Source organism: Phacochoerus africanus, chromosome 8 (genome assembly GCF_016906955.1).
Source record: "Phacochoerus africanus isolate WHEZ1 chromosome 8, ROS_Pafr_v1, whole genome shotgun sequence".
NCBI lineage: Eukaryota > Metazoa > Chordata > Mammalia > Artiodactyla > Suidae > Phacochoerus > Phacochoerus africanus.
This window is the reverse complement of record NC_062551.1, coordinates 75,871,831-75,887,076: the sequence shown is the minus strand read 5'-3', so window position 1 is coordinate 75,887,076 and position 15,246 is coordinate 75,871,831. Positions and strand designations below refer to the sequence as shown.

The window sequence follows — 15,246 nt, the reverse complement described above, 5'->3', positions numbered from 1 at the left end:
GGAGTATGAAAGCCTGCCCCCTCCCATCTCACCCTGTTCCTGGCTTCTTCATCTTTCTGGGCTCAATTTTTCCTATATGGAGAACAGAGGGCAAGGCTGTGTCTCCTCCATCACACAGGAGCTCCCCAGGGGCAGGACTGGCTCTCCCCCATTAGACTAGAGGCCCCCCAAGGATAGGGCTGAGTATCCCCCAACAGACTGCAGGTCCCCAGGGGCAGGGCTGGCTCTCCGCCATCAGACTAAAGGCCCCCCAAGGACGGGGTGAGTATCCCCCATCAGACTGCAGGTCCCTGGGGGCAGGGCTGGCTCTCCTCCATCAGACTGGATGCCTCCCAAGGGCGGGGCTGGCTCTCCTCCTTCAGACTGGATGTTCTCCAAGAGCAGGGCTGGGACCCCCTTCCTCTGCCCCCCCAAGCTGGCCCCTGTGCTCAGCTGCTGCCTGGGCGCCCTCCCCCTCTCCCTCCTCCAGGGCTGAGTTGGAGCTTGCAGGGCGCTGGCAGGAGAAAGCTGGAAGGGCACTGGGCCTGGCATGGGGACAACTCAGGGATGCCTGGGGAGGGGCTTCCAGGGAGCCTCGTCTGTCTTCCTGACAAATGTCTTGACGCCCTGGTCAGTCGGGGACCCCAAAGGCCTGAGTAACAAGCTCTCCCTGTTCACCTTCCTCTCAGAAAGCCAAGGAAGAGAGAAGCCCTTAAGGGAAGTGATGGGGTCAGGTGGGGAGCTGGGAAGCCCCTCAAGAGAACCAGGGGCTGAGAGGGAGCCTACAGCCACAGCTGCTCAGGGCTCCCTGTCCCCACTCCAGTTCCGCTCTGGAGAAAGAGGATCAAGAAATCCAGAAGCTGGAGGAGGGGAGGCAGCAAGGCCCTTCCCGTTGGAACCTTCCTGGCCCCTCTCGGGGCCACCCCACCTGGCCGAGCCCAGCAGCACCAGTGAGGTCAAAGGTCCCTGGTATCGAGGTATGAGCACGGGGGAGGGGGCAGCCCAGGTGTCGCCTTCGGCCCCCAGCCCTCTGCTCCTCAAAGGATGGTTATAGCTCAAAACCCGAATCCTCTGGTCCGGCCCACGGAGCTGTCTCTCACTCTGGCTGGGGTGCTGGGTGCAGCACCCCCACGTCCCTTTCAAGCACCCAGAAGAGCCGCCGCTCAAATACCTCTGGGTGCGGGCCCTCACCAGGACTGGGCGCCCGAGCATTCCCGCCATCAGCGGGCAAAAGGACCCAGGGAAGGGCCGCTTGTTCCCTTTTATGGACACAAAACTCATGTTCACAGACAGGCCCCCACGCCCCTGCAGGTGACTGGCGGAATGGAGCACGCCCAGCTCCCAAGGCTGCACCTTGTGCTTCAACCGAGGTGGGAAGCCTGGGTCTCAGGGTTCACGCGCAGCTCCCTGGGCCTCAGTTTCCCCACCTGCCAAACCAGAATCGTGTCATCTGCGACTTGGCCCTGATCGCCTGTGAGCTTACAATCCCGCCTGGCTGGTACGTAGCCACGGCCATTCCTGAGGTGACCGAGGGGGCGAGAAAAGGCGGCCCCCGTGTGGAGGCTCCCCGGGGCCTGTCTGTCCTGACCATGAGCCCACACCCACAGCTCCCCTCTGGGCCTGGTGGCAGCTCAAGCTGCTAATCCAAACAAATGTAATGACGGCCACCATCACTGAAGCACCAGGATGGACCCTGGGCTGCGGCGAGGCGGGGCGGGCAAGGCTGTGGGTCAGCGATGGGCGTGGGTCTAGGAAGAAGCCCCTGGCCCAGACCCTCAACTGTGGGCGGAGGATCAGCAGTGCTCACAGCAGGATGGGACAAGGCAGGAGCCAGCAGTCCCCACACCCACACTGTTCAAAGAGCCCCCGGTGCAGATGGCTGCGTCCATTCCGGCTATCCCCTCAGCACAGCGGGGTCCTGGGTACCAGCGAGGGCACAGGGACCCCAGCCCTACCCCCCTGGAAGCGGCAGACACAAATAAGGGTCTCAATCACCCTCCCTGGATGGACCGGTGGTGCCAGGACCCTTCCCCTCCCAGCAGCCCTGAGGGTGTGTGTTGGGGCAGAAGGCAGGGTCCCGCGGGGATCCCGGCCCCCTCTGTTCCAGCAAACTCTGATGACCCCTGAGGTGCAGCTGGGAGCAACAGCAGTGCCAGAGATCGCATAAGAAGGGTGATTGAGGGCATGCTGGGAGATGCCCCCTGTGGGCCTGGGGCCACCAAGAATGGGGCAGGGCCAGTACCTGAGTCTGCAAGCTAGTGGCATCCAGGACGGTGACCCGGGACCCACAGCTGGCCCACACGGCATCCTCCAGGCTCAGCAGCGTGCGGACGGGCCCCGGCCCCACGGTCAGGCACACGGGTGGGCTCTCCAGGTCCCAGGGGATGCCTCCTGGAGGGAGATAAAGAAGCAGGTCAGAAGCAGGGGATGGGGTGGTGAGGGACACACAGGTCGGGGGCCCAGGGCTCCCCAACCCTCGGAACCATGGCCTGCAGCGGGCAGCCCAACCTGGGCTTCAGGACACCTTCCAGGCCCTTTCTCTGGTCCTTCTCCCTCGCCAGCAGGGTGGTGGCTGCTCCCATCTTCCTCCGTTCATGTTGCGCACACTCTGGGGGTCGCACTCCCCTCTCCCTCCTTTCCTCCCAGTCACCCTTTCCCTCTCCCCCCTCTCATTCATGCCACGCACACTTAGTAAGCACCTGCTCTATGCCAGGCCCCGTGTGGATGCTGGGAAGACAAGCAAATCAGACAAAGACTCTGCCTTCAAGAAAACCCCCGCCAGCTGGTGAAACCAATGGGTTAATGAGCATGAGGGGTGCCAGGCCCAAATGGCCAGGTATGCACAGGGGCCTCCAGAACCGTCAGGATGGAAGGAATGAACTCTGCACAGAGGTAATCCAGGGAGGCTTCCTAGAAGAGGCAGCAGCTGAACAGCCCTTCCGAGAAGGCAGCCCAACATGGTGGGGAGGGTTCTGGCCCTGGTTCTGCCAGCAGCTCGCTAAGGACCTCCAGAGCACCTCTCTGCCTTTCTTGAGGCCTCAGTCTCCCATCTGTAAAATGGGGAGGGTGCTGCCAACCCGATCGTCACCGAGGACTTTTCTGACCCCGTAACTTATGGAGACGGACTCTTACCTTCTCACAGATCTCGCCTACCTCACTCTGACGCCCTTTCTCCTCCAAAGATGCCACCACCCCCAGGCGTGGAAGGAGGAAGTCCTAAGAGGCCATCAGTCCCCAGCCCACCATCCCTGAAGACAGGCAGAAGAAGGGATCTGGCCTGGCACTGCCCCAGGCTCTCCCCTGCCCAGCCCAGGGATGCTCGGCTCACCCAAGAACACGCCAAGAATTTTCTCGAGTATGCGGGCAGTGTCCGCGGAGCCTGGTTTTTCTTTGAGGTCACCCCCGATGCCCCACATAAGCCCAGTGGCTGTTCTGTCCTACCGGGGTGCCAGATGGGAAAGGAGGGTTGAGCAAGAAGTGGGGCACATGCCTGAGAGACAGGCAAGCAGTGGTGGTGGGAGGCAGGACGGAGCCTGCAGCTGCCTGGCCTGTGCAGGGCGCCCCTCATCCTCCTTCCGCAGGGTCCTTGGAAGAGGTGCAGAGCAGCCCTGACACAGGCCCTCCCTCTGGGCCAGCTGCTGGGTGCTGCTGGCCCTCCCTTGGAGCACAACTGTCTGCCAAGCTGGAGGGGTGCGGTGGGAGCGGCCTATGGAGGAGAGACCACCCCACCACCACCCTGCCCACCCCCTCCTGGAAAATAGGTTCTCCTCTCACCTTCAGTCCTACTTCAACTTGGCAGATTCCTAGCTCACCTAAGAGTTGGGAAATAGGGAAGTTCCCGCTGTGGCTCAGCGGGTTGAACCTAACTAGGATCCATGAGGATGTGGGTTCAATCCCTGGCCTCGCTCAGTGGGTTAAGGATCCAGTGTTGCCGAAATCTACAGAGTAGGTTGGAGATGCAGCTCAGATCTGGCGTTGCTGTGACTGCGGTGTAGGCTCCAGCTGCAGCTTCGATCTGACCCCTAGCCAGAGAACTTCCATATGCCACAGGTGCAGCCCTTAAAAAAGACCAAAAAAAAGTTTAAAAAAAAAAAAGAGTTGGGAGGAGTTCCTGTCGTGTCTCAATGGTAACAAACCCGATTAGTATGCATGAGGTAATGGGTTCACTCCCTGGCCTTGCTCAGTGGGTTAAAGATCCAGCGTTGCTATGAGCTGTGGTGTAGGTCACAGACACAGCTTGGACCCTGTGTTACTGTGGCTGTGGTATAGGCCAGCAGCTGAGACTCCAATTTGACCCCTTGCCTGGGAACCTCCCTATGCCCTGGGTGCGGCCCTAAAAAGACAAAAAAGCAAACAAAAAGAGTTGGGAAATAGGGACCTCCACCACTCCCACCTGCCCAAGCAGTACACATCCAGAGCTTTCCAGCCCATGAACACGAGCACGTGGGGAGCAGGCTGGGCCAGAGTCCTGGTGGCGGCCTCTGGACTTCTGCATGAACTTGGATAGGTGACGTCACCTCCCTGAACCCCAGTTTCCTCATCGGTAAAGTGGGCACAGTGTCTGATGACACCTCACCAGATGCTGCAGGACTCAAATGAAACGTGTCGGCGTTGCCACATAGCATTGATACCCAGGCACGCCAGGCATTCTTTTCATGAATTATTTCCTCAGCTCCCACCAGCCTGTGTGCAAGAGTCTATTCTTATCCCTGTTTTACAGACGAGAAAAACCAAGACACAGCCTTAAAGAACAAATCCAAATCACACGCCTCGACGGGACCCGCTGCTCATTAGCTCTGTTTGCTGCCACTTGCCACAACGCGACAGCCCGCGATAGTGTTGACTCCACCTGACTAATGTGACAGCAGAGACACAGGGAGCCTAGAACTTACACAAAGCACCCAAAGGGGGTGGGCCAAAAGGAGTAGAAGCTCTGCCTGCCTCTGCTCCGCACCTCCTTCCCCAATCTCTGCTCCCCTCTCAAGAGGAGTGTCCAAAGACCTCTGGGGTCAGGACTGGAGTCCAGAAGGGGAGAGTAACCACCAGGCACCCAGGCCTCCACAAGGGCTCCTGACCCCTGGACAGCCGAGCCACAAAAACGCAAGGCTTTGAGCGCCGCCCAGTGGCCAGAAGTGAGCAGTGCGTGTGGCCAGAAGCTGGAGCTCCTGCCACTGTGGCTAAGGTGGGGGCTGCGACCCCTGCCAGGGAGGAAGCAGTTAGGGACGCTGGAACCACACCCTGAAAACGGGGAAATGTGAGCTCTGCCCTGCGGGTCTAGCAGTGATGAACAGCAGAGCCTGTGCACCCTCGACTCTGCTTTCGTGGAACAGCACGGCTGCCTGCAGTAGGGGCTGCAGTCTGACCCCCTTGAGGGTGACGTGCAGACTGACCACTCCCCGATTTGCTGGGAATCTCCAGTCATCCCCCAAGAGTCCTGAGTCCAGGATAGAATGATTAACTAATAACATGTAATAATCCCAATATTGTTATATCAAAAGGGGTACAGGACAGGAGTATCTGATTCGAGGGCCTATGATGGGACCCTGTAGAAAAGGTTTCCCCCTGCTGGGACTCAGTTTTCCCAAATGCACCGCAAGGGGACAAAACCCCGACCTCTAAGGTTCTTCCCAGCCCCTGGAGACCGCAAGTCTAAGGCTTCGAACGTAATAGCCGTGACTCTGAGCAGGGGCGCCCCCTTCGCTGTTCGCCTGCTGGGGGATCCATACCTGAGTCCTGCCCTCCCGTGGCTCTAGGGTCACATGCACAGCTTCCAGAGCACTCATGCACACCTATAAATTCGCACACACACCCGCCCCCTGCATGACAGCCCATTCGTCTGCGCCCGGCACCAGCTCTCAGGCCAGACGAATGGAGACGAGGACCCCATCTCAGCAAAGGCACCTTCAAGAGCCAGGAGCCCCTCCTCCCCCAGCCTGCCGAGGAGAAAGCCCAGCTGGTCTCCTCGGGGCTCCAGATACAGCCAGGGCCAGCAGCTAGGACACAGAGTGAAAGTCACTGAGACTCAGAGGGACCCAAAGGGCAGCCGGTACCCTGGAAGTAATAACGGCAGTGACAAGGACGCCAGTTGGACGCTAACAAGCATGAGCGTCTGTCCCCCAGGCTCCATTTTGGGCCCCTGAGAGACTGACCACACCTGCTCTTCACAATCACCCTGTGCGGGGCGCTGAATCCATCCCCATTTTATGGGTGAGGAAACTGAGGCTCCAAGAGGAGAAGCAGCAACAGCTGCAACCTCTCACAGTGGGGACTGAACCCCAACAGCCTGACCCCCAGCCCATCCCCTTGGCCATTCCGTCACCTGGCTCCTGGGGGGCAGGGGAGGGGGGGACCCTGGCCCACGTCCCCAGCATCTAACCAGGGACGTTCCTGTTCGCAGACCTGGTCACATTCCCATCCCTGCTCAGTGACCAAGGGGGTGGGGGACAGAGGGGATCCAGACAGCTCTGCTCAAACACTGGATGGGCAGGGACAGCAGCCACCTGGCTCATGTCTGGGTCCCGGTGCCCCTAACCCAATATGACTGGGGTTCATAGCCCAAAAGGCTGTTCAGACACAGGCTCCCCCAAAGAGACCACCACGTGAAGGTGGGAGCCGTGGTGCTACAAGCCTAGAAACTGCCCACATCTGGGAGAGGGGCCTGGAACACATCCTTCCCCAGTGCCTTCCGAGGGGGCCTGGCCCTGCTGACGCCCTGACCTCGGACCTCCATCCTCCAGAATGGGCGATGATAAATCAAACCGCTCAATTTGCGGCACTTTGTCACGGCAGCCGCAGCAAACCCATAGGCTCCCGCACCCCCTCCCAACCTGGGCGCACAAACTGATGAGTCAGGAACCAAGAAGGAAAGGGCCAGAGGCAGCCACACCGGGGGCCAGGAGGCCAGAGCGGGTGGGCAGGACTCCAGTCTCCGGGGGAGCCAGAGAGTGGACGTCCCTCCAGAACCCCTGGTCTAAATCTCCAAAGATCTGAGCCCGGATTGACATTCAAACACACACTCTGTCTGACAGTGAGAGGGATCTTCCCCCCCTCCCTCTACCCCCTTTAATTAAAAACTATAAATGCCTTATCAAAAGCTAATTTAAAATACCAACACAGTGCCAAGTGGCAAAAAAAAAAAAAATAGCTCAGTACAAATATCCGCTTGTAATCCTGCAACAGGCTGAGATGACGCAGCAATTAGAGGCGGGCGGGAGGGGGAGGGAGGGGGGCACATCGGCCCTCCCTGGGGGCCCTGGGGCAGCTCCCCGCTCCGCCCAGCCCTTGTCATCGAACCGAGAGCTAAACACGCCACAAGGGGACAGGGGACCACAGTACGCTGTGTCCACCCGCCCCGCTTAGTCTCAGCATCAGCATCCATAAAGAGGAGGCAGTTCTCAAGGGTCGCGGCAAGAATTAAGCTGATGCGCCTTCATTAAGCGCTGCACCCCCTCCTGACGCACAGCTGCTCAGACGCTGTCAGCCTTGCCCTCCAGACGTCATCATCTGTGCCATCGAGAAAATGATGGAGATTGAAACGCCTAATGCCACTGGGCACTCACTGTGCCAGGCCCTACACTTTGCCTTCACTGAACACCCCACCCACACCCACGAGCGGTGGCTGTTACCCCGATTCCCATTTTACAGATGAGGAGACTGAGACACAGAGGAGAAGCTGCTCACCCACAGACACAGCTGCCATCAGGGCAGGACCTGGACATGAAGCCAGGCCTCTCTGAGGCCAGAGGCCCTGCTCGTACCCACCCGCGTGTCCAGCCAATGGGCTGAACTGCTCATTGGTAGGGAGCACCCCACTCCTATGAGGACCCCAGGGGGGGTGAGGGAGCTCCACTCTCCCCACATTTCGATTCCCTGACTCTTTTCTGAGCTGCCTCCTCGGCCTGCCCCCCACAACCGTTCTCAGTACAGGACCTGGCTCTCGATCAGGGCCCCCACCACCCCCAGCCCCCCATCCTTACCGCTGCTCCGAGGGTAGGCGGCAAGGGTCCCATCCTGCAGGCCGGCAAATAGGTGGAAGGGGCTGTGTCGCAGGCAGAGCACGGGCTGCAGGCCTGGGCTCCTGCAGGTGGCCAGGCACTGGGTGCCCGTGTCCACACTGCTATAAACCAGGATGCTGCAGAGAGAGGCCGAGCGACTCACTTAGACCCACAGCCGCCCACGCTCCACACACCCTCCTGGGGAGCAGGCTCCAGGCTCCTGCTCAGCCAGTTCCCCGCTGGGTGACCGCACCATGGCCCTGACTCTGCCATGGGTGGCCTTGAGAAGATGGTACCCACCCACCTCTGGTCCCTGTCCCATGGAAGTGGGGGTGCTCAGGAAATCGCACAGTGGAGAGTTTCAGGGTCACACAGACCCGGGCGCAAATCCAGACGTGCCCCCTCCAGCTGAGTGACCTCTGAGCCTCAGTCGTATCCAGAAATCAGGGCTGTGATGCCTACTTCACAGCCGTAAAAAGGAATGACGCACCGTGTGGGACATGGATGCGCCCTGACGACGTTGTGCTGAGGGACAGAAGTCGGGCATAAAGGCCACACATTGTGTTTCTGCTCATGAGAAATGTGCGGAAGAGACAAATCCCCAGCGACGGGAAACCGACTGGTGGCTACCGAGGATTGGGGTGGGGAATGGGGAGGATACAGGGTTTCTTTGCGGGGCGATGAGAATGTTCTAGAACTCTATACTGGTGATGGTTGCCCACCACGAACATACTGGAAGCCACTGAACGACATGCTTTAAAATGGTTCAAATGGTGACTTCTATGTTATTTCCCTTTCGTCTCATTAAAAACAAAAAGTGGGAGTTCCCGTCATGGCGCAGTGGAAATGAATCTGACTAGGAACCATGAGGTTGCGGGTTTGATCCCTGGCCTCGCTCAGTGGGTTAAAGATCCGGGTTTGCCATGAGCTGTGGTGTAGGTCACAGACATGGCTCGGATCCCACATTGCTGTGGCTGTGGTGTAGGCCAGTGGCTACAGCTCCAATTCGACCCCTAGCCTGGGAACCTCCATATGCTGCAGGTGCGGCCCTAAAAAGACAAAAGACAAAAAAAAAATGATCACCAGGCCCCCGGGGTTCTGCGGACCCAGACCCAGACATGGCAGGGCCTCTAGTGTCTCCAAGTTGGTTCTATCTCCATTAGCTTTTGGCTCCTCCCTGGGCTGCCGTGTGGGAAATGGGAGGAAGCACTACTTAGGGGGGCCGCTGAGAGGCTCACAGCCCTGGCCTGGGGAGCAGCACACAGTAGGTGCTTAGGAAACATCCTCCCCTGACACCAGTGCAGGCAGGAAAAGCATGGAGATACGGGGGTGTGGCCCAAACCTTCCAATTAACCAGGATGAATATTCATTCTCTGTCCACAGGCCAACCTTCCAGGAGCTAAGGCTCTGGCCAGAGCACCCCTTGCTGCAACGGAGCGTTTCCTGACTCACCAGCTCTGAGCAGGTCTTAGAGGGGGATCCTCCTCTGCCAGCAGATCCCATGACCCGGGCACACCCAGGACCCCCCTACAAGGCCGACTGAGGCCACAGATGGATGGACACCATCACTGACAGCCAAGGGACCTGAAGGCTTCAGGTGTCCCACATCCTATCGGATGGACCCTCACCACAGCCTGGTGTGGGACGATGCTAACACCCACTTTACAGACAAGAAACTGAGGCTCAGAGCAGTTAGAGGGCATGCCCAAGGATCCACAGCAAGGAAATAGTGGATCCAGATCCAGATCCAGATGACACCAAAAGCAGTGTCTCCTTTGGTACCACACTACCCGGGAGGGATCTCGTTCACACAGAGCAGCAACCGAAGGGTCTCGGATAAAGTGCAAGCAGCTCCTGACACTCTTATGCTGGGCTTCCCTGGTCCCCACTTCCTGCTCCCAACCAGGGGCGGAGAGTGTTGGTGGATGACAAGTGGAAGGGGGAGCAACAGCCCCACCCCACCGCTCCAGCCCTGGCCCAGGCCATTCCCAGCCCCTCCCCCGGGCCCCTCACCTGCCATCCTGGAGCCCCAGGCAGATGGTGGGGTGCACACCAGCCGAGGCGTCAGCAGCCCTGCGGCTCTCCTCGCCATCCCTGCTCTCCCCCTCCTCTGGCTCAGGAATGTACTCCATGCAAAGCACGGGGGCCGCCAGCGGGAAGGACTTGACCGTGCGGGGCGAGGGCCGGTTCAGGGAGAAGATCTCGACCTGGCCCCCTGCGCCCTCCTGCCCGCCCCCGACCTGGGGCAGAGAACCAGAGAGGCTGTCAGGCATCAGGTGAGAACCAGGAGGGCAGAGGCAGAGCCCAGCCCCTGCCCTCCCAGTGCCCCGCCCTGAAAATTTACAAGAGGCACAGCCCCCTCCCGCCCACACAGATCTTGCTGTCACTGAAGGTCGCTTGTTCCCAGCTGCCATGGCAACAAGTTAGATTCAGGGTCCAAAGGAAACCAGGTTAAGTCCGAAGGGGGACTAGATCCCCAGTCAGCCTTCTATTCCCTTATCTCTAGGGTGAATTTCAATCAACATAAATGAGTACACACTGCCCTTTCAAGTGTCCTTCCCAGAGTTCCCATTGTGGCTCCCAGGTTAAGAAGCTGAGGATGCAGGTCTATCCCTGGCTCCACTCAGTGGGTTAAGGATCCAGTGTTGCCACAAGCTGTGGTGTAGGCCAGCAGCTGTAGCTCTGATAAGACCCCTAGCTGGGAACTCCACATGCTGTGGATGTGGCCATAAAAAGAAAAAAAAAAAAAGTCCTTCCCTGTCCTGTTCACTGTTTTACCTCTGTGTCTAGCACATGGCAGGCGCTCAATATACACTTGCTAGACGGATGGATGGATGGATGGATGGATGGAAGGAAGGAAGAGATAGAAGACTGAGTAAATGGATGGATAATGGATGGAGGGAGGGAGGGACAGATGAGTATAAGGATGGATGGATGGAGGGATGGATGGATGGAAGGATAACAGATGGAGGGAGGAACGGATGGATGCATCACATTAGCATGACACCAAGGAAACAGTGAAGAACAAATCACCCTCCGAAGGGACATTTGGCCTGGGCTCTGAAGCCAGAGTTTTCCCGTCTGAGTACATGGAGGCAGGAATAAGCAAGAGCAGTTGAAGGCTGACCAGAACAGTGGTGAGGCTGCAACCTCAGGGACTCTATGGGAGGCCACAACCTGCACCACAAGGAGCACAGTGGTCAAGGAGGGGGGCACTATTTGACTCTAGGGAGGCTCTGCCAGGAGCCCCGGGAGCAGAAAGGTGGGCTGGGATCTCTGGGCAGCGAGATGGGCAGCCCTGCGCCCTGACCCCAGGGGGAGGACGCTGCCATCCAGACACTCCGCACAGCTCCCCATTCACTTCCCTTGTGGCACCAAGGTCATTCCCAAGAGTCAAGCTCACTTCTTTGTCCCCTGGTTTTCTGTTGTCCCTGGTGAGGGGTGAGGGGGCACCTGCCAACTCCAAGCACAGAGCCTGGTCAGAAGGTCCCAGGAAGACCCCCTTCCGGCTCATGCCCCAAGGCTGGGCACAGCGGTTACTCACCCAGAGGTAGCCCTGTGGAAGGGAGGTGCTGACCGCCGAGAAGCCCAGCAGGGGACAGCTGACAGGACTGTGGACCAGGGCCCCAAGCTGAGGAGACAGACAGCACACACAGGGTTAAATGTTGAGGTGCCTGAGATGCCTGACACCCACTGGGGGGGAGGGCTGTTAACCCTGCAGATTCCTGGGTCCCCTTCATGCCAGAGGGAGCAGGGGGCCCCCAAGGGTGGGGCCAGAAAGGGGCTGGAAAGGGGCCAGCTCCTCACTAGGCAGTTCCTATGCGCTCACATATGTCCATCCCTCTCCTAGAACCTTCTGGCTAAAAGGGGCCTGGGACGTCCCCAGGGTGGCTCAGTGGAAACAAACCCAACTAGTATCCATAACGATGCAGGTTCAACCCCTGGCCTGGCTCAGTGGCTTGAGGATCCGGTGTTGCTGTGAGCTGCGGTGTAGGCCAGCAGCTATAGCTCCAATTGGACCCGAGCCTGGGAACCTCCATATGGCACACCTGCAGCCCTAAAATAAATAAACAAACGAATAAATAATTTTATTTAATTTAATTTAAAAAATAAAAGGGGCCTGAAAGAAACTCTGGGCCAGCAGAGGGATTTTCGAACAGGGCAACTCCCAGATGAGGTTTGTTGAAAACAACTCAGCCCGACCCCCACATCTTACAGACGGGGAAAACGAGATCCACGGAAGACACGCAATTGCCCTTGGCCATGGGGATGGCGAGGGCCAGGGCCTTGGCCTTCCTGCATTTCCCCCAGAGAAACACAACGGAGGGGGGACCCCAGGGTCAACAGAGCCCCTCTGCAGATGACCCCACTAGGACCAGAGGATGGGGTCCGTGGCCTGGGGGCCCATCTGTAACAGACTGTCACTGATAACTTGCTGTTTGCTCCCTGTGCAACACACCAACTGGCTCTCTGGGGCCAGACACGCCCTGAGCTAGACACACCCATCTGTCTCTCTGGCCAGAACAGCAGTGCGAGGAGATGGCTGGCCCTTTCTTGGGCCTTGCTGGAAACTCCAGCCGGACAGAAGCAGGAAGAGGCGGACTGGGGAAAGGGAAAGTGCCCGGAGGAGTAAGGCCACCACCAGACCCTTTGGCAGGCAGGTGCTGCCCTCTGCTGGTGCCGAAGGCCGGGCCAGGCCCAGCCCTGCATGTTCCAATAAAGTCTCTAAGGGCCACAGGTGAGGTGACCTCACCCAGCCCCTTCCTTTAGGAGTTAGCGACCTTGAAGTTTGGTGGGTGGGGACATGTGACTGGTTTAAGGTCCTGCAGCAAGTTAGTGGCCGAGTCAGGGCTGGAATTTCGTTGTGAATCCCAGCCCAGTGCCCCTTCTAGTTAAGTCCTACCTAGAGGCCAGGCCGCCACGCTGGAGGCTTCGGCACCCTGGAGTAGGATTCTGCCCAGCTGGGAGCTCGGGTCCAGATGCACGGCCTCCGGGGCACCCTCAGAGCCCTGCCCTCCACCCCTTTGCTTCCTGGCATGGCCACGTCTAGTTGGGTGCCCAGCCCTTTTTGCTAGGCTGCTGCTCCTCTCCTCTCACACAGGGAGGGGGCGACCGCAGCTCCGACGTTTCCATGGCAACTCCAGGGGCCAGGAGGTCAACAGAGCCCGGGTCCCAAGACGAGGGCAAAAACGCAAAGAGCTCCTTGGATGGGCTGGACCCAGAGGTCCTCTTTGTGCCAGGAAGCCGACTCCCCCAAATCAAAGTGCCGTGGGCAGAGCAGAGGAGGGCACGGCCTGGCGAAGGGGGGCAGGGCTTCGGATGCCGCCAGCTGGGCTCCAGTCCCAGCTCAGCTGCCACTGGCTAGGTGACCCCACAAACCACTTTCTCATAGTCATGGGGACACTGACATCTCATCAGGGCAGCTGCGGGACTAGGGGTGGTGGACATAAAGCACTCAGCGGGGAGCTGGGCACTCGGGGGCAGCCACTGCTGCTGGAGGACTTTCCATGGGAAGAGCTAGCTCTTGACATTCAATAACTCCATCAGCAGAACCACAGTGAGGGGACGGGCAGTTCCAGACGAGCAACTGTGGCACGGAGTTAGGGGACAGGGACGCACGCATAGCAAACCTCACTGGTGGAGGATGACAGCCAGGACGGAGGTCACTTGGCCAGTACACTGAGGCCTAAGCCACCCTGCCAAGGAGGCCCTCTGCCGCTCTGGGCAGCAGCCCCTGGCCCCAAAGACACTCCCCAGAGCCAGTTAACACTCCCCAGAGAGGGCAGTACCCCACCCCCTCCCAAGTCCCTGTCCCCAGTCAGGCCTCTGAGTGGACCTCGGCCGAAGCGGGGATGGGTTTGCGCTGAGCTCGGCCCTCCCCGCCTCCCCACCCCCTCCAGGGACAGGCCTCCAGCTTGGATGGAGCCGGAGGTCCAAGAAGAACCTCCCATCACCTCAGGAGTCAGGCCGCCATCAATCCCCCAGAACAGAACCCAGCGACTTCTCCTTCCTGGGGACCAAAACATCCTCCGACATTTGCTTCCAATTCTTGAACTCTGAGGGCCGGCCATGCAGCAAACTAATAAGCATTTACAAGAATCGGATTCTTGGAGTTCCCGTTGTGGTGCAGTGGTTAACGAATCCAACTAGGAACCATGAGTTGCGGGTTCGATCCCTGGCCTCACTCAGTGGGTTGAGGATCCGGAGTTACCATGAGCTGTGGTGTAGGTTGCAGATGTGGCTCGGATCCCACGTTGCTGTGGCTCTGGTGTAGGCCGGTGGCTACAGCTCCAATTCAACCCCTAGCCTGGGAACCTCCATATGCCGCAGGAGCAGCCCAAGAAATGGCAAAAAGACAAAAAAAAAAAAAAAAAGAATCAGATTCTTTAAACCCTCACGACTACCCAGCCAGGGAGGCACCGTGGCACCCTACTTATGCCCTGAAGACACAGCTGTGACGTCAAGAGCTGAAGCAGCATTCCTGAGGTCACACAGCTGGGACGTGCAGAGCCAGGATTCAAAGCCAGGGCAGGATGGCTCCTGTGGGCGCTCTTCCCTCCCCCAAACAGTTCCCTTGTGTCGGAGGCCATGGGGCTGCCCAGCCTGGGCACCGGCCACCCTCAGCACTGAGGGTGCTCCTTCCCACAGCCCCACCATCCCTGTCCCCGTGAGGGAACGACCCCAACACACACCCCAGGCAGCTGGCAGTACAAGAGCGCTGACCTCGTCTACACTGGGAGAGGAGCTTGGGGCATCAAGCCTTTCCGGTAGAACAGAGGCAGTTGCAGCCCCCACTCGGCCAGCCGCAGAGCCTGGGCCCCTGGGGCTGGGGCTGGGGACACACATCTGGAATGAGACCAGGCCCTGGCCACCAAGGCCCCAGTTCATCTGCTGCCAGCATGGAGCTGACAGGGCACATCCGTCTGGCCCAGGGTGGGAGGCAGGCACAGGCAGAGCTGGAATGGTATCTGGGGGCCCAGCGAATGGGGGCTGCAGGCTCTGGCACATCCCTCAGGAGTGCCACAGGCCCATAAACCCAGGGAGACTCACAGTTCCCTTGGCTCACGCGGCAGGGGCTACTCCTCAGGAGCAGGCGGGCAGGGCACCTGCTCCCAGCCTGCGTGTCCCAACCCCAAGAGCTGAAGGAGGAGGAGGTTCTCCGCCCAGAGTCTCCCCAGTGAGAGGAGGCAAAAGGCTCCCCACTCAGGTGGGGGTTTCTTACAGGAAGGCCCTGGAAGCAGTGGCCTGTCGGTGGCGCCACAACCCAGGCATG

The 15,246-nt window shown here is 59.1% G+C and overlaps 1 protein-coding gene across 12 annotated transcripts in view; it reads right to left on the bottom strand.

The window, feature by feature from the left end:
• The window catches only part of ARHGEF10L (Rho guanine nucleotide exchange factor 10 like), a 166,690-nt gene that overhangs the window by 29,496 nt on the left and 121,948 nt on the right, over positions 1-15,246 (bottom strand). For all 12 annotated transcript variants that reach the window (XM_047792095.1, XM_047792101.1, XM_047792103.1 and 9 more), the window contains 4 exons: positions 11,518-11,604; positions 9,987-10,213; positions 7,956-8,110; positions 2,222-2,370 (listed from right to left, as the gene is read on the bottom strand). In XM_047792095.1, coding sequence (XP_047648051.1) covers positions 2,222-2,370; positions 7,956-8,110; positions 9,987-10,213; positions 11,518-11,604 — 618 coding nt within the window. The remainder of the gene's footprint in view (positions 1-2,221; positions 2,371-7,955; positions 8,111-9,986; positions 10,214-11,517; positions 11,605-15,246) is intronic.